This window comes from Chiloscyllium plagiosum, unplaced genomic scaffold (assembly GCF_037043375.1).
Source record: "Chiloscyllium plagiosum isolate Xiang-an unplaced genomic scaffold, Cpla_swu_hap1 HiC_scaffold_27, whole genome shotgun sequence".
Taxonomy (NCBI): Eukaryota; Metazoa; Chordata; class Chondrichthyes; order Orectolobiformes; family Hemiscylliidae; genus Chiloscyllium; species Chiloscyllium plagiosum.
This window is the reverse complement of record NW_028270165.1, coordinates 51,733,195-51,761,102: the sequence shown is the minus strand read 5'-3', so window position 1 is coordinate 51,761,102 and position 27,908 is coordinate 51,733,195. Positions and strand designations below refer to the sequence as shown.

The window sequence follows — 27,908 nt, the reverse complement described above, 5'->3', positions numbered from 1 at the left end:
GATGGTCATGACTCTACCTGGAAGATGGGGGAGGGGTGGTTGGAGGGGAGGTGGGTGAGAAATCGCTGATCTTTAACATTGAAAATGGCTAAAATGATTTATTAAGAAACATTGGTAAAGTCTGAAAGCATGTTCAATTGTTTAAAAAGGTGCAGACACCTTTCTGAAACTTGCATTGAAGTCTGTACAGTTAGGCCACAGTTGAGGACAGGCTGTAAAGGTGGAATGGCCTATTCCTAGTCTTGGTTCAGATTATGTACAAATAGAGTCATAGAGACGCACAGCACGCAAACCACATATTCTAAATTAATCTCGTGATCCATTTGCCACCATTTGGCCCATCTCTCTCTCTCAACCCTCCCTATTCATATACCCATCCAGATGCCTTTTAAATGTCGTAATTGTTCCAGATTAGACCACTGTCTCTGGCTCTGCGTGAAAATGTTACCAGTTCGGTCCCTTTTAAACCTTTTCCCTCCCAGCCTAAGCCTATGCCCCCGTAGTTTTGGACTTCCTCTATCCTGGGGAAAAGACATACAAATGTGGAGCAGCCAGAAAAAATGAAAAAGGAATAAACTGTTGAGTCCCAGGGAAACAAAAAAACTGTTTTTTCTTATTGGCATTTGGACACTGTAAATCTGTCAGTTGCACCAGCATCTCCATTGAGCATTCTGCGCATGCTTCTCGGTGTCAGCAAGCACTGCGCATGTACGCCGGTGTCAGCAAAATACTGCGCATGCTCTTCGCTGCCGGCGGAAATAGCGCACGACATTCTTCTGCTGGACCAATAGGGAGCACTGGAAGACCGGAAAGAATGTGGTCCTCCGGCTTTTGATTACTCCCCCCCGCCCATATCTGAATGCGGAAGTTGGACCATGAGCTTGTGAAGCTGGTGTTGCTCCTCTCTCTCTGAATGAAGATTGAACTTCAACTTCTTCCGTCTGTCCAAAATCTGTGAGTACAACACGCTCTTTTCCATTTTATTTTTTCATTCTGGCGTTCAGTTCTTGACTTGCAGCAAAGTTGATTTAGGTATGTGTCTTATTTGGCAAATGCAGTAACACATTGTGAAGTTATAGCCTTTCCTGTAAAAAATAACAGAAAGGAGATACGTTGTTTAAATGGTGATATATTGGGTTGTGGAGCAAGTGAAGACTGCAGATGCTGGAATCAGAGTCAAAAATTTAGTGCTGGAAAAACACAGGTCAGTCAACGTTTTGGGCAAAAGCCCTTCATCAGGAATGATGAGTAGATGTACAAAGGTGCCTCGGCTACCTTCTACTCAGGCTTTCTACTCCAGTCAATGCCAGTTGTCAGATAGGTGCAGCAAGCACTGCAAGTGATATGTTAGCAAGAGGAATGGCGTTCAGAAGTGGGGATGTCTTCCTGCAGTTAGGGAGACATTGAATATATTCAAAGCGGAGTTCATCTGACTTTTGAATCTCAAAATTATTTATCGGGGAAGGCAAGAAAATGTGTTTGTTTTCAAAAATATTTTTAGAAACTTTTTCAGATCTTTCACAAAACATCTATAGACAAAAAAGAACAATACCAAAATAGAAAGATATATGCAGTGCAACAATGTCATATCACAATACTATTAATGATGAACTACTTACTATTCTACCAGAACAAACTTAGCTTAAACTAAACTGCAATCAAATTAAATAAAAACTAAATTAAACTGAATTCAAATTAACTCAAATTATATCACATTACTTTATTCTATTTCACTCACTACACCTCCACTGAGGTTCCCATCCCTGGGAGCACCAGTTATTGTACCTGTATTCTTTTTCCCCAGCCTCCCCCTCCCAGGGTCCCACGGGTGCCCAGACTGATTCCCATGGCTATACCACGGCCCTAATTAATATTGCCGATAAGTCTGCATCAATATAATTTAGAAAGGCTGCCATGTCTTGTAAAACTGCACCATACTTGTGAGGTAATCTTGGGGGAGATGTTCCATCACCAGCCTATGCCACCCCATAAGCCCTGGGGGATTTTCCAACGTCCAAAAATGTTCTTCCTTGCACAGTGGGTAAGAATGTTACACAGTCTGTTCCCTGTTCCCCCAGAAAGACAGATTTGGCAACTCCAGAAGTAGGATCCACTTTAATTTCAATCCCCAGGATGTCCTTCAGCTCCCTTACGATAGCACTCCAATATCGCTGGATCTTACAACATAACCAATAGCAGTGTGTGAGAGTGCCTATATTAATTTTACATTTGGGACACCCTCGTGATGCCACTCTCTTGAACTTAGCTAGCCTCTCTAACGTCAAATGAGCGCTGTGTAAATTCTTCAATTGAATGGTCTGTGCTTTGTTACATATTGAAATTTTCCTTACATTTTCCCATATATCTTCCCATACTTCCAATGAAATATCCTCTCCGAGCTCCTGATTCAACATCCTACAGAGTCCCTCCATGTCCCTTAAGGCACGTCTCTTCTGTAAATGATACAAAGTACTAACTGAAAGAGCACCTGTACACCGGAGCAGTCTTTTCTCCACGTCTGACCTGTAAAGCTGAGTGTGGTCTTCCTCTGTATATCATCCCTTATCTGAAAGTACGGATAAGGTTCCTATTAGACAATCCATATTTCTGACTTAGTTGGCTAAATGTCATCAAGACCTCCCCCTTGCATGAATCTCCCAGACAGGAGATTCCCTTATTCTCCCATGACTTAAAGCCGGAGTCCATTGCCCCAGGTTTAAATCCTTGGACTCCCACCAATGGGGTAAACGGCGAGGTCTTAAGCCAATTGCCCTTGTCTTGTCTCATTATCCTCCAGGCTTTCACTGTATTTAAAATGATTGAATTCTTACACTGCTCGGTTATGGATTTCATCTTATCCATGAATAATAGATGAACTGAGGGGACATCTCAACTGAGGCTTCAACGTCAAATCAAATCCCTCTGTGCTCAGTCACCCACATATGCTAACAAAGCGCTTATTTGATATCTCTTCAAGTCCGGAAGGTCCACCCTCCCTCATCCTGCGAGAGCTGCAATTTGGTAAATTTAATTAGGGGGCACCTGCGACATCAAATAAAATAACCTCGCCAACCATCAAGCCTCAGTAATACTCATCTGGGTAGCAACAACGGAAGCATTCTCATGGGGTACAACAGGCGAGGAAGAACATTCATTTTAAATCAGGGTAATTTGGCCGAACCATGAGAACGGTAATCCCTCCCAATCTGCAAATCCTGCTTTATCCTCTCCAGTAACTGTACATGTTAGCTTTATACAGCTGGTGGAAAGCAGGAGTAATAAACATTCCCAAATACAAAAAATCCTTTTGATGACCATCTAAACAGGGACTGCATTCTATCCTTCAGATCAGGCACCTCCACTAATCCCCCCACCGGCTTGGCTTCCAATTTTCTAAAGTTGATCCTGTAGCCCGAAAACTGCCAAACACATTAATTGTTTGAATCAATCGAGGAACTGACACCTCCAGATTGACCAAGAACAAAAGGACATCATCAGCATATAGTGTGATCTTATGCTTGCCCATTCCCACCTCTGGCGCCACTATTTCAGGATCCCACCTGATAGCCTCAGCTAATGGCTCAATTGCCAAGGTAAATAGCAGTGGTGAAAGAGGACACCCTTGTCGACTACCCCTCCCAGTATGAAAGTTATCTGACTTTGTGCTGTTTGTGATGACTGCTGCTTTAGGATCATTGTACAACACCACTACCCGTCTAGCAAAGGACCCCCCCCCCCCCCCCCCTCCCCCCCTCCCCCCCCCTCCCCAGACCAAAACGCTTGAGGACCCCAAACAGGTACAGCCATCCTATCCGGTCAAACACCTTTTCTGCGTCTCGGGAAACCACTGAACCCGGGATCAATCTTTGCTGGCATACCTGCACTATGGTCAGTACGCTCCTGATATTGTTGGAGGAGCTACGGTCCTTAAAACCCATCTGATCTTCTTTCATAATATAGGGCAACACCTTTTCCAACCTCAAGGCCAGTATCTTGGGTAGAATTTTAAAATCTACATTCAACAGTGAGATGGGTCTGTATGAAGCACATTCTTCAAGCTCTTTCCCCTTCTTTAAAATGAAGGAAATATTAGCCTCCCTAAGAGAGGGTGGAAGACAAACCTGTGTATATGAGTTGATATACATCCCCAGAGGTGGCATTTATGAATTCCTTATAGAATTCACTTGGGAATCCATCTGACCCCGGTGTGTTGCCACTCTGGAGATGCTTTATTGTTTCCTGCACCTCCTGTATCATCATAGGTGCATTCAACAGGGAAACCTGTTCCGCCTTTATACTGGGGAGGGGCAGGTTCTCCAAATTCAAACAATCTTTGTTTGGCAAAGGGGACCCTTTTTTGCCACCTGTGTGTGTAATGAGTCGAGAGCAGCCTGGAGAGCTGCAGCTTGACCAGTGAAGGCCTAATATAATATACTTTCTCAGCATCTGTTGTTGCTCCTCCCTCTGCTTCCTTCTAGTTGTTGAATACGAAATAACTAGGCCTCATAAATATGCCTTAGTGGCCTCCCACAGTATTGCCGGATTACTGGCCTGACTGGAGTTGATATTCCAGAAGGCCCTGAACTTTCTTGTGATGTACTCAACGAATTTGCTGTCCCTTAACAGGAATGGGTCCATGTGCCAGTGCCATCCATTCCACCACCCATGATTTTACCATCGAAATACACTAGCGCATGGTCCAAGACAGCTATCTGCCCAATTTTACAAGCCAATGTCCTGTCCAAATAATCCAATGGCATAAAAAATGTCAATTCGCGTGTGGCACTTGTGTGGGTTGGAACAGAAAGTAAAGTCTCTTCCATTTGGGTGGAGGTGCTTCCACACATCCACTAACCCCAACTCCTCACACTGGGGCAACACGGTGGTTTAGTGGTTAGCACTGCTGCCTCACAGCACCAGGGACCAAGGTTCAATTGCGGCCTCGGGCAACTGTCTGTGTGGAGTTTGCACATTCACCCCGTGTCTGCGTGGGTTTCCTCTAGGTGCTCCGGTTTCCTCCCACAATCCAAAGATGTGCAGGTAAAGTGAATTGGCCATGTTAAATTGCCCATGGTGTCAGGTGCATTAGTCAGAGGGAAATGGATCACGGTGGTTTACTCTTCGGAGGGTCAGTGTGGACTTGTTGGACCGAAGGGCTTGTTTCTACACTGTAGTGAAACTAATCATGTCCACCAACTGCTTAGATTGTGCAGTCATACATGCCAGGCCCTTTGTCACCCTGTCTACCTCAGGATCTATTAGGTGATTAAAATCCCCTCCTATGATCGTGCTGTGCACCCCAAGACTCATTAATATAGCAACTGCATCAATCAGAAATGTAAGAGGGTGCACGTGGAGGGTGGTGGGGGGGTGGGGGTACACATTCAGGACACCATACTCTTCTCCATGTAATTGAGCTTTAAGAACGATGGGCAGTCCATGTTTGTCCTTAATTTGCTCAATTGCCTGGAAAGGAAGGTTCCTTCTTACCAATATAGCCACTCTTCTACTCTTGGAGCTAAAGGAGGCGAAGAATACCCTATCATAACCCCCCTTGCTGCAGTTTCAGATGTTCCTTATCGGTTAAATGTGTTTCTTGCAGCAGGGCGATGTCCATCCTTTCCTTCCTGAGGTTTGACAGAACCTTCTTTCTTTTTAATGGGGGAATGGCTCCCTTTTACATTCCAGGTGCACCACCTGAACGAATCACTAGCCATGGTCATCCAGAACAGCCCGTGGTTTCCCGAGAGGAGGAAGCTTATCTGAAGTGAGGCGAGTGACAAAGACAATAAATGTATAAAATGTAAAAGCTACTACAACTAAAAAACTAACTAACCACTACATATAACTTAAGCAAACACCCAAATAACCCCCAATACCATTCGAGATCTCCCTCATCCCTGCCAATAGGGTGCCCTCCTCCCAATCCTTGCTACCATCCCGGCTCCTTCCAGCTGAGGCCGTGCCCTAGCCCCAGGGAATACACAGATGAAAAACATGTTATTTACATTCTGAGAGTTAACAATGGATGTCCATTTCCCACCCACCCCCCCCCCCCCCCCCCTCCCAACACACCCTTTCTCCATACATCTGAACCACCCCTAGTCCAAAACCAAAAGGACAGCAGTAAAAAACAAAGGCCCCAGATAATATCCAACTGACCGATATACTAAATCATTCTGGTTTTACTTCAAGGCAGTTGGTATAAAACTGATAACCACAAAATAAGTGGAGAGAGGAGACAGGAAGGGGCAAAAAAACTGTACCATTGTCTGTAACAATGCCCCCTCCCTCCACCCCGACTGGAGTCCTTTAATTCAGAGAATTCACATAGTCCTTTGCTTTTTCTGCTGAATCAAAATTATATACCGCCCGTCCATGAGAGAAATGCAACACGGCCAGGGTACCTGAAGTAATATTGACTGTTCAGATCCCTTAATTTTCTCAACCTCATCAAATCCCTTCTCTTCTTAATTCTGGGACCTGAGAAGTCCTGAAAAGACATTATTCTTGAGCCTTTGTGCATTAAAGCCTCTGGATCACTTCCCAGTCTTCTTGCTGTTTCAGTCACTAACTGTTTTTCTTTGTAATGCAGGAGTTGCACTAGGACCGTGCGGGGGCGTGGGTCCGGCCTGGACCTGCGCATTGTGATCCCGTTGGTCCACTCCACATTCAACAGGCCCGACTCCAACTCCCGCCCCAGGAATGTCGGGAGTCACTTCTCCAGGAATCCAACGAGGTCTTCACTGCCCTCGCGTTCCGGAAGACCCAAGAGCTGTAAGCTTTTTCTTCTACTTTTGTTTTCCAGGTCGCCCACTTGCTCCTGAAGGACCCGTACCTGGTCTTCCAGCATTCGGATCCTTCCTCCCGAGACCTCCGCCACGGTCTCCGGTGCCACGGTCCTCTCCTCCTCTGCCTATTCTCTTTGGTCCAACATTTGAATTTCCTGACCATGCTTTTCCAGCGTGGCAGATAGTGGTTCCACCGCTGCTTCAATCTTTTCTCAGAGTTTGCCAAACTCCCAGAGTAACTGCTGCCCCATTAAACCCAAAGGGTCTGCCCTGGGAGTTTGAGCAATGGCTCCATGCACCCCTGATGCAGTAGGGGAGTGCCCTACCTGCTGCACCACCTTCAGCGCCTTTCCTTCATTTGCTTTCATTCTGGTCTTAAAGCTGTCAAATCACAATTATAGCAAGTCCAGATGTTCAGTATGTTTATATTAGCAATTTTTGGGGGGGGGGGGGGGTCAAGGTCCACCTTGCCAGGGGGTATGGCAGAGCCCAGCACAGCAGACCACTCAGACCACTGCTATCATGGATCTCCAAGAAAATGGTTTTAAGACCAGTACAGATACAGGATCATACAGCACAGAAACAGACCCTTCAGTCCAACGAGTCCATGCTATGTTCTCAAATTAAACTGGTCCATCTGCCAGTGATTGGCCTATATCCCTCTGAACCTTTCCTATTCATGTACTTCTCCAAATGTCTTTTAAACATTGTAACTGTACCTGCATTCACTACTTCCTTGGGACACTCATTCCACACACAAGCCACGTTCTTAAAAAATAAGTGCTCCTTGTGTCTTTTTAAAATCTTTCTCCTCTCACCTTCAAAATTTGCTCCCTCATCTTGAAACCCCCTCCCTCGGGAAAGGATACCCACTGGTCACCCCATCTATTCCCCCTCATGATTTTATAATCCCCAATAAGGTCACCTCTCAACCTCCTATGCTCCAGTGAAAAATGTCCCAGCCTGACCACCCAGATGTAGGGATATTCATTTCCAGTTATGATCTGTTCAATGCTGGTGCAGGCTCGAAAGACCAAATGGCCTACTCCTGCTCCCAGTTCTCACATGCAAAGACCATAAGACATAGGAGCAGAAATTAGGCCATTTAGCCCATCGTGTCTGCTCTGCCATCCAATCATGACTGGTAAATTTCTCAACCCCATTTTCCTGCTTTCTCCCCATAACCCTTGATCCCCTTGATATTCAAGAACCTATCTATCCCTGTCTTAAATATACTCAATGATCTGGCCTCCACAGCCTTCTGTGGCAATGAATTCCATAGATTCACCACTCTCTGGCTGAAGAAGCTTCTCCTTATCTCCGTTCTGAAAGGTCTCCCCTTTCCTCGAAGACTGTACCCTCGGGTCCTAGACTCTCTGATCAACGGAAACATCTTCCCAATGACCACTCTGTCCAGGCAATTCTGTATTCAGTATGTTTCAGTTAGATTCCCCCTGAGTGTGGGCCTGTTAACCAGCATGAACCAGACCCTTCAGGATGAGGTACAGCAGAGATTAGGTTCAGCAAAGTGAGAATGGAGGGAGTGTGTGGGATGGAGAGTTTCTGCTTTTAGGGAATGAGAGAGGAAAGGAAGTTCATTATAAATTAGAATTGATCAGATGTGATGAGCCAAGGAGTAGCAGATGGTGTTTAATTTAGACAAATATGAAGTGTTGCATTTTGATAAGACAAATGAGGGCATACTTATATACCTAAGGTCCTGGGGAGTGTGGCAGAATAAAGAGACCTTGGAGTGCAGGTTCATAGTTCCCTGAAAGTGGAGTCGCAAGTAGATCAAACAGTGAAGGTGGTGTTTGGTATGCTTTCCTCTATTGGGCAGTTCATTGAGTACAGGAGTGGGGAGGTAATGTTATGGCTGTACAGGACATTGGTTAGGCCGCTTTTGGAATACCACACTCAGTTCTGATCTCCTTGCTGTAGGAAAGATGTTGTGAAACTTGAAAGAGTTCGGAAAGGATTTACAAGGCTGTTGCCAGAGTTGGAAGGTTTGAGCTCCATGGAGAGGCTGAATAGACTGGGGCTGTTTTCTGTGGAGTGTTGGAGGCTGACGGGTGACCCTATAGAAGTTCAGAAGGGTCATGGATAGGGAGCATCACCAAGATCTTTTCCCCAGGATATGGGAATCCAAAAGTATGGGGCATAGGTTTGAGGTGAGAGGGGAAATAGGAACCTGAGAGGCAACGTTCTCACGCAGAGGGTGATGTCTGTAAGGAATGAACTGCCAGAGGAAGTGGTTGAGGCTGGTACATAACATTTTAAAAGGTATCTGGATGGATACATGAAGAGGAAGTGTTTACAGGGGTATGGGCTAAGTGCTAGCAAATGGAACTAGATTAATTAAGGATATCTGGTCAGCACAAACGAGTTGGGCCGAAGGGTCTGTTTCCTTACTGTATGATTCTAATCGTCTTCTGTGAAAGTAGAAGTGTAGTTGTGAAGACTAGAATTTCAGGAGCAGCTTTCAAAGATACTTTGCCCTTCCTGGGAGCAGAAGAAGTTACAATGAAAGCTTTCATTTGTGAGACAGCAACTGAGTGAGGGAGCACATCTGGGATTTGGTTGGAAAGCGGGAATTAATTGCACTGTGGGGATGAAGTGCTAGGTTTACTAGCAGTAAGTACAATGTGCTGAGCAGGGAGCCTAGTGAAGGGTTAGGTTGGTTTTGTTTTAAACTGCTTATTTCATTCAGCCTCCAACATTGTATTTCCAACGCTGTTCATCAGAAGGAGCAGTGAATCAGTAACTGGTATCGTTAGAAGCCTTACAATTTTCAGTACTGCAGGTATTGCATTGTTTCATCAGCATTGTAAAGGTTACTGCCAGCAGCGGGAGGTGTGGGCTGTATTCACTAGAAACGATTAAGCATTTAGATAACACACATACGAGAGGGCAGGGTGGGACTTGTCTTTCAATTTGCTGAAGGTGGGAAGTTCTGGGTGCTGTGATATGGGGCACACACAACTGCGGTAAATCATAGAATCCCTACAGTGCAGAATCAGGCCCCATTCAGCCCATCAAGTCCACACTGACCCCTCCGAAGAGCATACCACCCAGACCCACCCCCACCCCACCCCACCTATCCTGTCCAGTCGTTTCTGCTGGTGAGTTAGACTAGAACTAGGGATTTGGTCTCAAGATTAGGGGGAGTAGATTTAGGACTGAGATGAGGAGGAACTGCTTTTCCTGGAGAGTAGTGAATCTATGGAATTCTCTGCCTGAGGAAGAGGTAGAGACAGCTTTATTAAGTATATTCAAGACACAGTTGGATTGGTTTTTGCAGGGTAGGGAAATTAAAGGTAGTCAGGATAACGCAGGGAGGAGGAGCTGAGACGATGGATAGATCAGCCATGATCTTAATGAATGGAGGAGCAGGCTCGATGGGCCAAATAGCCTACTCCTGCATTTATTACTCTGAAACTATAACCCTGCATTTCCCATGGGTAACCCACCTAACCTGTACATCCTTGGACACAATTTAGCCTGGCCAATCCAAATTATGGCAGGTGAGCAATGTAGTGATATGGAAAATGAACTTTCAAGAACGATAGAAAGGGACAAGGAGGAGAAATGTACCAGCAAGCAAAGCTGGATTCTAAAGATCACAAAAAAAACTAAAAGCTCAGTATCTGAATGTGTGCTGCATTATAATAAAGTGAATGAATTGACTGCACACAGAAAAGAATACTTATGATCAGTGACACCTTACAGAGACATGGCTTCAGGATGACAAGGATTGGATCCTGAATATCAAGGGGGTACATGGAATTCAAGTTGAATGAGAAGCTCGGTTAAGGTAGAGGGTTGGCACTACTAATCAAAGCACTGATAACATGGTAGTCTGGTGTCAGATTGGATTTCAGGTCCTGATTTCTCTGTCCTCTGTTGATCTCCCTGTTCCTACAGAGTTCTATGTCAACTTTTGTCAGCTCTGCTGGATTTCTGCTGAAGTTTTGACCCCACCCCCATCTTTGATACATTCCAGATCAATAAAATATTCAGCCAATCAAGGCCTAACCCACAATTTCCCAGCCTGTCAACCATCCAGACAGAGAGACTCGTCGTAGCAGGGAAATTAAACAAAAAAAAAGGTGACAATGCTTAATGTTTGTTCATTAGGAAGTAGACCAGAAATAAAGGGTCTCCCAGGATTCTTATAGCGCCCAATTTGAGGAACTCTCTCTCTCACTTACATCTAACTATTATTACACAGCTCTGATTTGTAACAATATTTATATCCTCAGAAATAAAGCATTTGTTATCAACTAGACAGAGATAAACAGCACAGAAATAGACATTTGCTTTCTCTCATGCATGCGCACACGTATATAAAAGTCTATGGGGTGAACTTATATTTTCAGAATATTTGCAGATACATAGAACATTACAGCGCAGTACAGGCCCTTCGACCCTCGATGTTGTGCTGACCTGTGGAACCAATCTGAAGACCGTCTAACCTATACTATTCCATTCTCGTCCATATCCCTATCCAATGACCATTTAAATGCCCTTAAATTTAGCGAATCTACTACTGTTGCAGGCAGTGCGTTCCGCACCCCTACTATTGACTAAAGAAACTACCTCTGACATCTGTCCAATATCTATCACCCCTCAGTTTGAAGCTATATCCCCTCGTGCTAGCCATCGCCATCCAAGGAAAAAGGCATTCACTGTCCAAACTATCTAACCCTCTGATTACTAAGTCACCTTTCCATGTTTTTCTTTCTAACGAAAACAGCCTCAAGTTCTTCACCGTTTGATCATAAGACCTTCCCTCCATACCAGGCAACATCCTAGTAAATCTCCTCTGAACCTTTCCCAAAGCTTCCACGACCTTCCTATAATGCAGTGACCGGAACTGTACACAATACTCCAAATGTGGCCGCACCAGTTTTGTACATCTGCAGCATGATCTCATGGTTCCGAAACTCAATCCCTCAACCAATAAAAGCTAACACACCATATGCCTTCTTAACAACCCTGTCAACCTGGGTGGCAACCTTCAAGGATCTATGTATCTGGACACCAAGATCTCTCTGCTCATCTACACTACCAAGAATCTTACCATTAGCCCAGTACTCTGCATACTTGTTAATCCTTCCCAAGTGAATCACCTCACACTGTTCCACATTAAGCTCCATTTTCCACCTCTCAGCCCATCTCTGCAGCTTATCTATGTATCTTTGTAACCTACAACATCCTTTGTCACTATCCACAACTCTACCGACCGGAGTGTCATCCGCAAATTTACTAACCCATCCTTCTATGCCCTCATCCAGATCATTTTCACAAATGACAAACAGCAGTGGACCCAAAACAGACCCTTGCGGTACCCCACAAGTAACTGAACTCCAGGATGAATATTTCCCATCAACCACCACCCTCTGTCTTCTTTCAGCTAGCTAATTTCTGATCCAAAAATTCGATTTTGCTCAAAAACTGCAAATCTGCAGGCAGTCAATATAGGCGGTGAATATATATATTTTGTAAATTCCACTTTGTCAAAGAAAACCAGCCTGATTCAATATTGGGATGCAGACAGACACTTAACCTCGCACCTTTAATGCATTGTCTGAGCTGAGATGTCACCTTTTGTTACAAAACCTTGTTATCTTGAGAAGGTGACCTGTAAGAAGATCTGGGATTTATATATTCATTTTACCTGCAACCCATTCTAAAAGATGAAAGACTGATGTTTGTCACATCTGTATGTTCACTTTCTCACTGGTGTTGGTGTCAGTGCCTTGATGCCCCCCCAGGACGTTAATCATTTTGTGTCTGGTTGTTTGTAATGAAGCTGTATTGCAGGTTCATCGTGAATTTATACAGTTCTTTTGGCTTCCCAAAATCAGATCTGCTCACTCGGAGCAGTATCCCAATGTCGTGGAAAATATAAACTTTCAGGTGGAGTTATCCAAAATTCAAAAGGGATGTAAGTCTTGATGTTTTTGCTTTTCTGCCCCTGTAAGATCCTGAAGCAGCACCTTCAGGAGAATGAGTTAGAGCGGAGTGAGAATAGAGAGGGAGTGTATGAGTGGGATGGTGCTTTCAATTTTGTGGAATAATAAAGGAAAAAAATGTTCTGCACAAAATAGAAGCTTGTTCTGAATTCTTACCCTGGACTGACAGTGATCACTTTTGTAATTTATTTTTACAGAGTATTTGATCTGAAGACTGAAGTTTAAAAATCAACAGACGAAGGGCTTATGTCCGAAACGTCGACTCTCCTGCTGCTCAGATGCTGCCTGACCTGCTGTGCCATTCCAGCACCGCACTTTGACACTGACTCTCCAGCATCTGCAGTCCTCACTTTCACGTCAATGTCTGACAGTCGCTTAATCCATTGCGACTGTGACTATTTTTGACTAAGATTCTGTGGAAAAGAGCAAAGCTTTGTGGTTCAGTACGTTTTCAGCATCATTGGGTCTGGACGAGAGTCCCTACTGTTGCACTGAGTGTGGAACCTAAAACAGTTATACGGCCTGGAAAGGAATTCACAGCAGGTAGAGGCTGTACACACATTTGTGTGCAGCTGAAGCTTTGGCCATGGAGAAACCTGAGGAATCCTGCCCTATGTTGAAACCGTGGAAGTGTGGTGACTGCGGGATAGGCTTCTGTGTTCCGTCTGCCCTGGAGGCTCATCGGCACAGTCACACTGGGGTCAGGCCATTCTCCTGCCCTGAGTGCAGGAAGGGATTCAGCAGTTCCTCCACCCTGCTGAGGCACCGACGGGTCCACACGGGGGAGAGGCCCTTCAGCTGCCCCGAGTGTGGGAAGGCCTTCAGCAATTCCTCTGACCTACTGAAGCACCAGCGGGTTCACACCGGGGAGAGGCCATTCTCCTGCCCAGAGTGTGGGAAGGGGTTCAGCAGTTCTTCTGCCCTGCTGACCCACCAGAGGGTCCACACGGGGGAGAGGCCCTTCAGCTGCCCTGAGTGCAGAAAGACCTTCACCCAGGCCTCCACCCTGCTGAGGCACCAGAGTGTCCACACCGGAGAGAGGCCATTCTCCTGCCCAGAGTGTGGGAAGGGGTTCAGCGATTCCTCTGCCCTGCTGACCCACCAGCGGGTCCACACAGGGGAGAGGCCCTTCAGCTGCCGTGAGTGTGGGAAGGCCTTCACACATGCCTCCAACCTGCTTACCCACCGGTGGGTCCATACTAGGGACAGGCCCTTCAGTTGCCCCGAGTGTGGGAAGGCCTTCAGCAATTCCTCTGACCTACTGAAGCACCAGCGAGTCCACACTGGGGAGAGGCCCTTCAGCTGCCCTGAGTGCGGGAAGGCCTTCACCCAGGCCTCCACTTTGCTGAAGCACCAGCGGGTTCACACTGGGGAGAGGCCCTTCAGCTGCCTTGAGTGCGGGAAGGCCTTCACTCAGTTCTGCAACTTGCAAAGGCACCAGCGGGGACACCAGCGCTCCCAACAATCTGATTCTGCCGGTGAGGTTGCTGTGGATCACCCCCAGGACTGAACTTCCTGCCCTTTCTGGCAGTGGGTGTGGTGGAAGAGTCGATGGGCTTTTTTTTTTTGTTTTCTGCTGGACTGCACCCCACACCCACAGTGGCTCAGCGGTTAGCAGCACTGCCTCAGTGCCAGCGACCTGGCTTCGATTCCACCATTGGGGTGACTGTCTGTGTGGAGTTTGCACATTCTCCCCCTGTGCCTGCGTGGGTTTTCTCTGGGTGCTCCGGTTTCCTCCCACAAACCAAAGATGTGAAAGTTGGGGTGGATTGGCCAAGCTAAATTGTCCCAGTGTTCAGGGATGTGTAGGTGTGGTCCATTAGTCAGGGTAAATGTAGAGTAATAGGGTTGGGAAATGGGTCTGGGTGGGTTACTCTTTGGAGGGTCAGTATGAACCTGTTGGGCTGAAGGGCCAGTGTCCACACTGTATGGATTCTGTGATTCTATGAACTTTGATCCATTGGGCGCTGCTGCTCGTTGAGCCTGGGATTGCACATTCCCACTGAAACAATCCGCACAAACCTAAGCCTGTGATACCATTGGAGTAGAAGTTAGGCCATTCAGCCCATCGAGTCTGCTCTGCCATTGGTTAGAGACAAAAAAAACTGCAGATGCTGGAATCCAAAGTAGGCAAGCAGGAGGGTGGGAGAACACAGCAAGCCAGGCAGCACCAGCAGTGATGTCAGTGTTTCAGGTATTAACCCAAATCATTGACTTCTCCACCAGAAATGATTTACCAGGATGTTGCTGAGGGTTGGAAGGTTTGGGCTACAGTAGACTGGGGCTGTTTTCTCTGGATTATGGGAGGTTGAGGAGTGACCTTATATGAGTTTATAAAATCATGAGGGGTATGGATAGGGCAAATAGACAAGGTCATTTCCCTGGAGGTTAGACATTCCAGAAACAGAGGGAATAGGTTTATGGCAAAAGGGAAAAGATTTAAATGGGACCTATGGGGTAACTTTTTCACACAAAGGGTTGTACATGTATGGAATGAGCTGCCAGAAGAAGTGAAGGCTGTTACAATGACATTATTTAAATGGCATCTGGATGGGGACATGAATAGGAACGGTTTGGAGGGATGTGGGCCAAGTGCTGGAAACAGACCCTTTGGTCTGATTAATTTAGGATACCTGGTCAGCATGGAGAAGTTGGACCAAAGGGTCTGTTTCCAGCACTTGCCCTGTATTCCTCTAACCCTTCCTGTTCATACACCCATCCAGGTGCCTTTTTCATGTTGACATTGTGCCAGCATCCACTGTTTCCTGTGGCAGCTCACTCCATCCACGCACCACCCTCTGCGTGAAAAAGTTGTCCCTCAGGTCCCATTAAAATTTTTCTCCTCTCACTTTTAAACCTATTCCCTCTAGTTCTGGACGACCTCAACCCAGGGAAAAGACCTTGACTATTTACCCTATCCATGCCCCTCATGGTTATATAAACCCATAAAAGGCAGCACCTCAGCCTCCGATGCTCCAGGGAAAACAGCCCCAACCTATTCAACCTCTCCCTTTCCCTCCAAACCTTTCCCCCTAATCACGTACTTATCCAAATGTCTTTTATATGTTGTAATTGTACCCGTGCCCACAACTTCCTCTGGACGTTCATTCCACATGTGAACCACACTCTGCAAAACCATTTGTCCCCACCTGTCTTTTTGTCAATCTTCCTCCCCTCACTGTAAATATGTGTCCCCTGGTCTTGAACTTCCCCACCCTAGGGAAGAGACAACTACCTTTATCTATACCTCTCATGATTTTATAAACTTCGCCTCTCAACCTCCTCTGCTCCAGCAAAAAAACACCAGCCTTAATTCCAATTTGCTAATAATAGCGCAGCAATGATTTCAGCTGTGTGTGTCAAGGATCTCTCATTTCTAAGGTAATGCAGTGCCTCTTAGGTTCACCTGATCTTAAAATGAATGGCACCCCATTCATTTCAAATGTCTATGGTTTCTTGCAAAGTCAGTCCTGTTTGGGAAATAGCCAGTGGCATCTTAGACTCCGTAGGCTGCTTCTGACCAGGTTTGTATGCTCTGATTTGAGATGTATGAGTAGAACTTCACAATAAAAATTAATGCAGCCTTTATTCATGACTCATTTTTAAATACATTTGGTGCATTTACAGATGTAATTGAGAAGCTTCTACAAATGAATCTTGGACTGATAACAGTTTGTCAGGATTTTGAAAGTCATTGTGCCTCTGTCGCAGCATAGGGGAGGGCTCTTTCAGATAGAAGACATCATACAGAAAATTCTCCCACGTCAGATGAACAAAGACGACATGTTTGCAGCAAGTTGTGAAACTTGAAAGGGTTCTGAAAAGATTGACAACTATGTTTGCAGGGTTGGAGGGCTTGACCTACAGTAAAAGACTGAATAGGTTGGGGCTATTTTCCCTGCAGCATCGGAGGCTGAGGGGTGGCCTTATAGAGATTTATAAAAATGCATGAGGAGCTTTTAGCAGAGACATCCCAGGAGTGATACAGCTGGCCAAACCACTAGGTCTTTCCTCCAGGGTGGGGGAGTCCAGAACTAGAGGGCAGAGGTTTGGGGTGAGAGGGGAAAAGTTTAGAAGGGACCTCAAAGGGGCAAGTTTTCACACAGAGGGGGGTGTATGTACAGAATGAGCTGCCAGAGGGAGTGGTGGAAGCTGGTACAATTACAACATTTAAAAGGCATCTGGATGGGTACATGAGCTAAATGCTGACAAATGGGACTAGATTAATTTTGGATATCTGGTTGGCATAGACCAGTTGGACCGAAGGGTCTGTTTCAGTGCTGTACATCTCTCTGACTCTGTAACAGGACAGATAGTTTATGTGTGAACCAGAGGGGCCTGTCAGTAACATTGCCTCAACCGAACTCTGAAACCCAATGTGGTATTTTTTTTTAAGGGACTTAGAGCCAAAAAAGATGCACAGTAGGTAAATAGACCCTTCAGTCCAACTCGTCCATGCTGACCGGATATCCTAAATTAATCCAGTTCCATTAGCCAGCACTTGCCCATATCCCTCTAAACTCTTCCTATTCATGTTCCAATCCAAATACCTTTTGAATGTTGTAATTGTACCAGCCTCCATCACTTTCTCTGGCAGCTCATTCCCTACACGTACCACCCTCTCCTTGAAAAGGTTTCCCCTCAGGTCCCTTTTACATCTTTCCCCCTCATCCTAAACCTCTAGTTTAGGATTTCTCCACCCTGGAAAAAAGATTTTGACTACTTACCCTATCCATGCCTTTAATGTTTTTATAAATCTCTACACTCTTCAGCCTCAGATGTTCCAGGGAAAATATCTGCAACTTATTCAGCCTCTCCCTATAACTCAAACCCTCCAAGCTCAGAATCCTTTCAAGTTTCACAACATCCTTGCTGGAAACACAATTTGTAGGTATAGTGTTATGGACAAGGCCAGACCCTAACTTTACTGGTTGTTTTAGGCAGAGGTATCCCAGGAGTGATGCAGCTGGTTTCCAGGAAAACAGAATTTATTTACACACCATGGAATGAAACACAAACAAAGAAAACAATGTAGAATAACAGCCGTTTGAAAACCCAACCGACACAATCTCCCCGCAACTTCAAAAAGCTGCAGTTCCGATTTCCTGCAACATTCCCATAAACACACCCCTCTGGCAAAAAAAGGTCAGTTCATGCACAGATTCTTACAGGAGAGATGTTGGAGAGAGAGTTAGCCAGAAATATCTGTTGAATCAGGGTACCTTTCTTCCCCCTGTAGCTTTGGACAGACTGCTTGCTAAAACTCAAACCAAACCAGGGTAAACAAAATGCAGAACTGTCCTTTCATTGTACAAGCATTTTAGAAAAAATCTCAAACCCTTTTCCCTGATTGATGCCTTAGCCAGTATCTGTTGGCCATTAGCAAAATCCCTAACCCCAGATGATTTGGAACCTCTGCCTTTTACAACCCCTCTTCAAAAAAATACCAAGAACAACATAATCTTCTTAAAGGAGAATCACTGTCACAACAGAGAGCTGAAACATTTGTATCAAAAGGTCGTATTGTTAGCAGGCCAAGAAAACAGTTTTTCAATTGAGCCAATCAATTTAAACCAGGCCCTTTGGCTACAAAAACCTATTAAATTTCAATCTGATGGTTTTGAAAACAGAGGAACAATCCTATCATTAAAAACAATTAGATATATGTCATCAAGGGTATAAAAGAAGGGGGCAGTTAGACAGAGGCAGAAAGCAAACGTCCGATAAGTGGGGGATATCAGTTTGCTGATGAGGGGTGGGAAGGGACGATGAAGAGGGGTAGGTAGAGGTTCAGGCAGAGCGAAAACACTGACAGAGGCCAACTGAGCCAACCGACCTGGCCCTGTGCTGGAGACTCAATGGGACAGAGACAAGATGTATCTTTTTCAGATCTATCTGCAGTGCTTGGACAAACATTACGCTCCATCCAGGATAAAAATGTCCTCCATCTGCTCCTGCAGATCAATTCCGTAGGGAAGGTGCTGTCAGAGAGCATCAGCCCCCATCGGAAGTAAAGTGGATGTGAGAGTAGCCAGTCCAGCAGAAAGGATCCTCTTGCCCCTCCCACTTCACCCACTAAACAGGGTTCAAGGTGTGACTCAGCGGCAGTAACAGCAGAATATACTGGCACTGGAGTGTGTCCAGCAGAGATTCACATGGATGATCGCTGGAACGATACACCTAACATACGATGAATGGCTGAGGATCCTGGGATTATATTCATTTGCTTTCAGAAGGCTGAGAGGAGATCTAATAGAAATTTACAAGATTATGCAGTGCTTAGAAAGGGTGGATGCTGGGAAGGTATTTCCATTAGGCAGGGGAGACTAGGACGCATGGGCACAGCCTGATAATTAGAGGGGGTCAATTTAGAACAGAAATGAGGAGACATTTCCTCAGCCAAAGAGTGTGGGCCTGTGGAATTCATTGCCATGGAGCACAGTGGAGGCCAGGACGTAAATGTTTTCAAGGCAGAGATGGATAATTCCCTGAGAGATCAAGAATTTAAGGGCTACAGGGAGATTGCGGGTAAGTGGAGCTGAAATGCCCATCAGCCATGATTAAATGGCAGAATGGACTCAATGGGCTGAATGGCCTTACTTTCACTCCTATGTCTTATGGTCTTAACTCATCCATGTTGACCAGATATTCTAAATTAATCTAGTCCCATATGCCAGCACTTGGCGCATACCCCTCTGAACCCTTTCTATTCATATAACCATCCAGATGCCATTCACATATTGTAATTGTACCAGCCTCCACCATTTCCTCTGGCAGCTCATTCTTTACGCTCAATACCCTCTGAATTAAAAAGTTGCCCTTAGGTTTCTTTTTAATCTTTGATCATCCACCTCAGCCGAAAGCTATTACCCTTTTGTTCTGGACACCCCCAAACCCAGGGGACAATACCTTGTCTATTTACCCAATCCATGCCTTTCATGATTGTATAGGTGTATACAAACGCCTCTGCCACACTCAGGAAAACAGCCCTAAACAATTCAGCTCAAACCCTCCAACGCTGGCAGCATCCTTGTAAATCTTTTCTGAACCCTTTCAAGTTTCACAACGTCCTTTCGATAGGAGGGAGACCAGAATTGCACACAATATTCCAAAAGTGGCTTAACCAATGTACCGTACAGCCACAACATAACCTCCCAATTCCGATACGCAGAGGATTGGGAAAGTTGTCTTAGGTGGGTTTTGAAAACTGGGAAAGAATGGAGGGACAACCCGAACTTGTGAGGGTCAGCTTGGAAGCATAAAAAAAAAGGTATCTCCCCCTCCCCAATTACTATCATCCGTCCCTCCTCACCCGGGTAATTAAGACACATACCTGAGTTGCCAGAGTAGACTCCCTCACTAGATTCACCCCAGTTGCTACAAGTGAACAGATTTCCCCCCAACCCCCTCTCCCTCCCAGGATGAGGAGTTGCCCAGAGGAGGGTGTTTTACATTGAAACCGATATGGCCACTTTCGCGTTGTGATGTCGAAAACGGGGCAGGCCGACAGTGGAACTCTGCAGCAGATGGAAGGAGAGCAGTTTGCAAAAATCCCTTCCCTTCAAAGAATCCTCACAGCATGGAAGCAGGCCACTCGGCCCAACAAGTCCAAACCAACGTTCTGAATGGTAATTCACCCATATCCCTCCCCTTATTGCCCTACACTTACCCCAGAGTAATACTCCAAACTTACACATCACTGGACACTGTGAGGGAATTTAGCCTGGCCAATCCACCCTTGAAGATTTGGATCCCAAGCGGGACCCCTCGGTCTCGAGATCAGTCAAAGAATCAACAGAATGCGGACTGTACAAAGCAAGGTTATCAGTTTAATAAAGTAAGGCAGCCTGATGCAATTCTATCCAGCAACACGGAGGTTAAAGCTTCTGTGCTCCGTGGTGCAATTGGGTAATTGTGTTTTTTTAAGAGACAACACAGCCTTAATTATAAAAGATCAATCAAATGTAATAAGGTGATATGATTGACAGCAGGTTAGTCCAATGATATTTCCTGGGAAACTGATTGTGCGTAAAACAAAATCATCCCATGCTTGCCAGTTCAATGTTAGTTCGAATAGCAAATTACTGTCTTATGATTCATATTATGAAAACTCCATGTTCTCTTATCTCCAATTCCAACCAACTCAGCAAAGCAGCAATTCAAGTTCACAGTGTCAAATCATAACCTGAAGCCATTTTGATATGTTATTTTAAACTGAAAAGCCATTTTGTGGTTAATAAAAACCTACATTCACCTGTTGCTCCTAACAACAGCCTAAATTCAAAATTTAAATCCTCATCTCCCCCTGGGTTCATCTCCATCATTGCAAGTTCATCAGACGAGCCCCTTGCAAGGGGGGAGATGATAAAGATCGAACTTGCCCTGCTGTGTGAACTTGCCATTGCTAGCATTGGTGCACAAGAAGGGACAGTTTACCTGTGCGATCCTGAGCAACCAGAGACTGTGTACCAACTATGCCAGGAAGATGTCCTTGTCTGCTGAGAGACTGAATGTTACTAAGAATGACTATTGCAGTGAACAGTTAATTTACAGAACAAGTCTAAATGGTCTTTACCAAAGGTGTTGTGTGCCAGTTTGATACCAGTTGTGCTATGGGCAGCCCTGGTAAGCCTTGCCCCATCCAATTAGGTCATGCCGCAAAAGAGAAGATAGGGAAATGTTATCTTTCAGTAACAATTTGTTTCTTCAAAGTCACAATTTAATATTTGGCAGGAATGAAGTGGCCTATTACGTCCTGACTTCAGTAAAAGACTCTTTGACCCCTAATGGCACCCATGTCTTCCCAATTATGGGATGAGTCGAACCATTCTTGGACAATAATCGCATCTCTTACCGAAAGACCCATCTATTGAACAGCCTCAAGGAAGTCCACAAAGATAGGCCTCTTATTGGTCTACACTAACCCTGGTTAATATTTCGAATAAAGTAAGTACTCCTCGTGCTGTAGCTGTAGAGAATGGAAAAATCCAAAATCTCTACAAAACAGTAATATCACTCTTTGGGATATGTAGCTCTTAGTTTTTTTTCTGTAGGAGGATTTTCAGGAATTATTAGTCATCAAAACTGTAATTATATCGTTTGTGGTCTCACCCTTTTGGGTAATGAGACAACTGCTGCTTTATTGAGATGAGGATTTAAAATTTGAATTTAGGCTGTTGTTAGGAGCAACAGGTGTATGTAGGTTTTTATTAACCACAAAATGGCTTTTCAATCCAAAATAACATAACAAAATGGCTTCAGGTTATGATTTGACACTGAAATGGAATTGTTGCTTTGCTGAGTTGGTTGGATTTAGAAATAAAAGAGAACAATGGAGTTTTCATAATATAAATCATAAGTAACTTGGTATTCGAACTAACCTTGAACTAGCAAGCATGGGATGATTTTGTAAGTAAAATAATCTGTTTCCCAGGAAATATCATTGGATTAACCTACCGTCAATCATGTCACCTTATTACATTTGATTGGTCTTTTCTTGTAATTAAGGCTGTGCTGTCTCTTAAAAAACATAAACGTGTAATTTTCGAATGTAATTGTGCAATTTCGTCACGGAACATAGAAGCTTTTAACCTCTGTATTGCTGGATAAATCTATGCTAGGCTGCCTTATTTCATTAAACTGGTAACCTTGCTTTAAATAGATCGTACTCCTAGTGATTCTTTTAACCGATCTTGGACCGAGAGCCCGATTGAGGGGGTCTAGATCTTCACCCTAACCTGTAGAATCCCGAACACTATGGATAAATTTACCTCGGCCAATCCACCCTAACCTGCCATCCCTGGACACTGTAGGTAAGTTAGCGTGATTAACATACACCATCCAGAATATCCTTGGGCATTATCAATAATTTAGTATGGGGGAACCACCCTAACCTGCACATCACTGGACAGTATGGGTAATTAAGCTCAACCAAGGCCGAGGTTACCACGAGGTTGGAATTCTCTTCCAGAAGATACCGCAGTGAACCTGCACAGTTACTGCCTTTGCTGTTTGAATTCATGTATCGCTGGAATTCGGAGTGCGTCTGGGAAAATTAATAAACAGTGAAATTCACAGCTGATTTTGGAGGAACTGTTTGGGCAAGGATCACAGCAAGCAGCAGAAAAGTGTATTGTTTTTAAGTGGGACCTACAGAAGGTCTGCAGTAGCGAGTAGAATGGGTTCTTTCTTGATTATATGTTTTTTGAGATATGTCTCTTGATTAAACTTAAAATATAAGCCATAGCTATTAATTTAACTTGGGGCAGTGTTTTGTAGAGGAATAAGACGGTGTTAGTTTCTGGATCTGTAGATTGTGAAGGAGCAAAAATGGCCTTTAGTCGAGTTATATGCGCTTCTTGTCAGATGTGGGAGTTTAAAGAGAGTTTAAGGGTTACTGCAGATTATATCTGCAATAAATGCTGTTGGTTGCGAATCTTATGAGATTGAATGGATCGGTTGGACAGACAGTTAGAAGTGATGAGGAATTTGCAACAGCAACAGTATGTGATGGATGGTAGTTATAGGAAGGGGGGAAGTCTCAGATACAGTCACATAGATGGATTAACTCCAGGAAAAGTAAGACAGGCAGGCAGTGAGTGTAGGAGCCTTCTGTGACTATACCCATTTCAAACAAGTATGCCATTTTGGAAAATATAGGGGGTGATGGATTCTCAGGGGAATGTAGCACGAACAGAGAGATTACAGAGAGTTGGCAGGAATTTAAAAAGGAGGTTCTTGAGAGTAGTAATATCTGGATTACTCCCAGTGCTACGAGCTAGGGAAGGCAGGAATAGGAGGTTAGAGCAGAGGAATGCATGGCTGAGGAGCTGGTGTATGGGAGAAGGATTCACATTTTTGGAGCATTAGAATCTCTTTTGGGGTAGAAGTGACCTGTACAAGAAGGACGATATGCACCTAAATTGGAAAGGGACTAATATACTGGCAGGGAAATTTGCTAGAGCTGCTCGGGAGGATTTAAACTAGTTATGTGGTGGTGGGGGGGGGGAACCATGGAGATAGTGAGGAAAGAGATCAATCCGAGACTGGTACAGTTGAGAACAGAAGCAAATCAAACATTCAGGGCAGGCAGGGTCAAGGTAGGACTAATAAATTAAACTGCATTTATTTCAATGCAAGGAGCCTAACAGGGAAGGCAGACGAACTCAGGGCATGGTTAAGAATATGGGACTGGGATATCATAGCAATTACAGAAACATGACTCAAGGATGGGCAGGACTGGCAGCTTCATGTTCCAGCATACAAATGCTACAGGAAGGATAGAAAGGGAGGCGAGAGGAGGGGGAGTGGTGTTTTTGATAAGTGATATAATTACAGCTGTACTGAGGGAGGATATTCCTGGAAATACATCCAGGGAAGTTATTTGGGTGGAACTGAGAAATAAGAAAGGGATGATCACCTTACTGGGATTGTATTATAGACCCCCTAATAGTCAGAGGGAAATTGAAAAACAAACTTGAGAGGAGATCTCAGCTATCTGTAAGAATAATAGGGTGGTTATGGTAGGGGATTTTAACTTTCCAAACATAGACTGGGACTGCCATAGTGTTAAAGGTTTAGATGGAGAAGAATTTGTTAACTGTGTACTAGAAAATTTTTTGATCCAGGATATGGATGTATCTACTAGAGAAGGTGCAAAACTAAATCTACTCTTGGGAAATAAGGCAGGGCAGGCGACTGAGGTGTCAGTGGGGGAGCACTTTGGGGCCAGCAACCATAATTCTATTAGATTTAAAATAGTGATCGAAAAGGATAGACCAGATCTAAAAGCTAAAGTTCTTAACTGGAGAAAGGCCAATTTTGATGATATTAGGCAAGAACTTTCGAAAGCTGACTGGGAGCAGATGTTTGCAGGTAAAGGGACGGCTGGAAAATGGGAAGCCTTCAGAAATAAGATAACAAGAATCCAGAGAAAATATATTCCTGTTAGGGTGAAAAGAAAGGCTGGTAGGTATAGGGAATGCTGGATGACTAAAGAAAGAAATTGAGGGTTTGGTTAAGAAAAAGAAGGAAGCATATGTAAGGTATAGACAGGATAGATCGAGTAAATCCTTAGAAGAGTATAAAGGCAGTAGGAGTATACTTAAGAGGGAAATCAGGAGGGCAAAAAAGGGGACATGAAATAGTTTGGCAAACAGAGTGAAGGAGAATCCAAAGGGTTTGTTTTACAAATACATTAAGGACAAAAGGATAACTACAGAGAGAATAGAGCCCCTCAAAGATCAGCAAGGCAGCCTTTGTGTGGAGCTGCAGAAAGTGGGGGAGAATTTTGCATCAGTATTTACTGTGAAAAACGATATGGAAGATATCGAATGCAGGGAAATAGATGGTGACACCTTGAAAAATGTCCAAATTACAGAGGAGGAAGTACTGGATGTCTTGAAACACACAAAAGTGGATAAATCTCCAGGACCTGATCCGCTGTACCCTAGAACTCTGTGGGAAGCAAGAGAAGGGATTATTGCGTCTCTTGCTGAGATATTTGTATCATCGATAGTCACAGGTGAGGTGCCGGAAGACTGGAGGTTGGCTAACTTGGTGCCACTGTTTACTAAGGGTGGTAAGGACAAACCAGGGAACTATAGACCGGTGAGCCTGATGTCGATAGTGGGCAAGTTGTTCGAGGGAATCCTGAGGGACAGGATATACATGTAATTGGAAAGGCAAGGACTGATTAGGGATAGTCAACACGCCTTTGTGCGTGGGAAATCATGCCTCACAAACTTGATTGAGTTTTTTGAAGAAGTAACAAAGAGGATTGATGAGGGCAGAGACTGGTTGGACTGGTTAGAATAAAGGGAGAACGAGCCATTTGGATACAGAACTGGCTCAAAGGCAGAAGACAGAGAGTGGTGGTGGTGGAGGGTTGTTTTTCAGACTGGAGGCCTGTGACCAGTGGAGTGTCACAAGGATCGGTGCTGGGTCCACTACTTTTTGTCATTTACATAAATTATTTGATTGCAAAGAAGTTTGCAGATGACACCAAAATTGGAGATGTAGTGGACAGCGAAGAAGGTTACCTCAGATTATAAAAGGATCTTGATCAGATGGGCCAATGGGCCGAGAAATGGCAGATGGAGTTTAATTCAGATAAATGCGAGGTGATGCATTTTGGGAAAGCAAATCTTAGCAGGATTTATACACTTAATTGTAAAGTCCTAGGGAGTGTTGCTGAACAAAGAGACCTTGGAGTGCTGGTTCATAGCTCCTTGAAAGTGGAGTCGCAGGTAGATAGGATAGTGAAGAAGGTGGTTGGTATGCTTTCCTTTATTGGTCAGAGTATTGAGTACAGGAGTTGGGAGGTCATGTTGCGGCTGTGCAGGACATTAGTGTGAGAAACAAAGCTCACTCACTTCAATAATTTCAGTCCGAGACAAGAACTGAAGCAGTCGTATCGTTTATATCGTTTATACGCTCTTGCAAGAGGAGTGTGGTGTCTATTTACAAAATAGTCAAACACAGTGTTTAACGAGTACACAACATTTATGTAATTCATTCCTCTTCCCTCCTCCCATTGCTCCTCCCCTGTTTACATCTCCCACGTCTCTAAGACCGGCACCCATTACTCTTGTTTATCTTTTGCCTTATCTGTGACAAAATGCTTATTTCTGGCCTCACAAGGCCATTTGACCACATCCTGCTGTGGTCCATTTTTAGGTATAGCCTCCTTTACTGCCAGCTGCTTCCTTGCTTGCTAGAACCTTATGACCTCTTGATTGTGGTTTGTTCTTGTTTTCGCAGAAGCAGGAAACAGATGCTTATAACTACTGTTTGTACAGGCATAGCTAGCTTAACCCCCTCCCCTCACAGCACCTTATCTATTAGTCTGTAACATCTACCATTGTTTGCAGGCACATTTCATTCTTGTATGCACATTTTAGCTAATACAAAAACAATTATATATTTGCTTCACATAGTTTTCATTCTTGTTAACTCAGGTCTTGGCTGAAACAATTATACACTTGGCGTGAGTTCATTTACCTTGCAGAAGCAATTTATGATTACAGAAGTAACACTGCTTTACCTATATCCCACATTGGTTAGGTCACTGTTAGAATATTGCGTGCAATTCTGGTCTTGTGACCTTATAGAGGTTTACAAAATTATGAGGGACATGGATAGGATAAATAGACAAAGTATTTTCTCTGGGGTCAGTGAGTCCAGAACTAGAGGGCATAGGTTTAGGGTTAGAGGGGAAAGATATAAAAGGGACTAAGGGGCACCTTTTTCACACAAAGGGTGGTGTGTGTATGGAATGAGATGCCAGAGGAAGTGGTGGAGGCTGGTACAATTGCAACATTCAAAAGGCATCTGGATGGGAAGGGTTTGGAGGGATATGGGACAGGTGTTGACAGGTGGGACTAGATTGGGTTGGGATATCTGGTCGGCATGGATGAATTGGACCGAAGGGTCTGTTTCCTTGCTGTACATCTCTGTGACTCTCTCAATGACAGTTGATGGTGCCCTCACCAAGATGGCAGCCCGCGCTCCCCGCCCCAAAACAACAGGCGCCTGACCCTCACAAAGATGGCCGCCCGCGCTCCCCGCCACAAAACAACAGGCGCCTGACCCACACAAAGATGGCGGCCGGTTGCCTGGGCAACCCGAGAGGTCCTTCCCCAGTGAAGTAAACACTGGGCCGGTGGGTTTTTTCCCGAGGCCTGAGGCCTCCCCCTAGGAGTTTATAAACTCCCCAGTCTCCCTCCTCCCGCGGGTCCCAATCCTACCCTGTCTCACTGTCTCCTCTCCCCGGGGGCAGGAGCCAGGTCTTGGCGCTCGGGCCTGGCGACCTCCCCGGGATGTTCCTGAAACCTGGTCCTGTTCTGAAGGAGGATCCCCGGACCCGAAACACCTCCTCACATTCCTCCCGATACGAGCTGCCGGACCTGCTCAGCTTTTCCAGCGGCTCCTGTTCTTGTTCCTTCAGCCGCCGAAACCGCACTCAGTAACACTGCCTCAGTCCCGCAGCGGGACCTACACTGCACATGCGCCAACACAAGAGGCGGGGTCCTGCTGTATGGCGTCATCGCAGGGGAGGGGCGTGGTTGGGGACTACCTCCAAACAATCGGAGACAATGGGGGCGGGGCGATCGTTTTGCCGGCCCCCAGCCTCCTGAAA

The 27,908-nt window shown here is 45.0% G+C and overlaps 2 protein-coding genes and 1 long non-coding RNA gene across 4 annotated transcripts in view; 1 reads left to right on the top strand and 2 right to left on the bottom strand.

Annotated features, from left to right (window-relative positions):
- Positions 1–27,908, bottom strand: part of LOC148144037 (uncharacterized) — a 142,232-nt gene that overhangs the window by 31,302 nt on the left and 83,022 nt on the right. The window lies entirely within an intron of this gene.
- On the bottom strand, positions 84–27,666 carry LOC148144039 (uncharacterized). Its single transcript, XR_015751380.1, has 2 exons — positions 27,517–27,666; positions 84–1,085 (listed from the first exon to the last, which is right to left on the bottom strand). It is a non-coding gene; the product is annotated as an uncharacterized LOC148144039 (long non-coding RNA).
- On the top strand, positions 883–14,406 carry LOC148144040 (uncharacterized). Of its 2 annotated transcripts, XM_087974573.1 has the most exons (3): positions 883–954; positions 6,596–6,777; positions 12,967–14,406. In XM_087974573.1, the coding sequence occupies exon 3, from the start codon at positions 13,356–13,358 to the stop codon at positions 14,277–14,279; it is 924 nt and encodes a 307-aa protein (XP_087830699.1). In that variant the 5' UTR covers positions 883–954; positions 6,596–6,777; positions 12,967–13,355; the 3' UTR covers positions 14,280–14,406. The 2 variants fall into 2 exon arrangements, with proteins under 2 accessions (XP_087830699.1, XP_087830700.1); XM_087974574.1 differs by lacking the exon at positions 6,596–6,777 and having other exon boundaries at positions 895–954.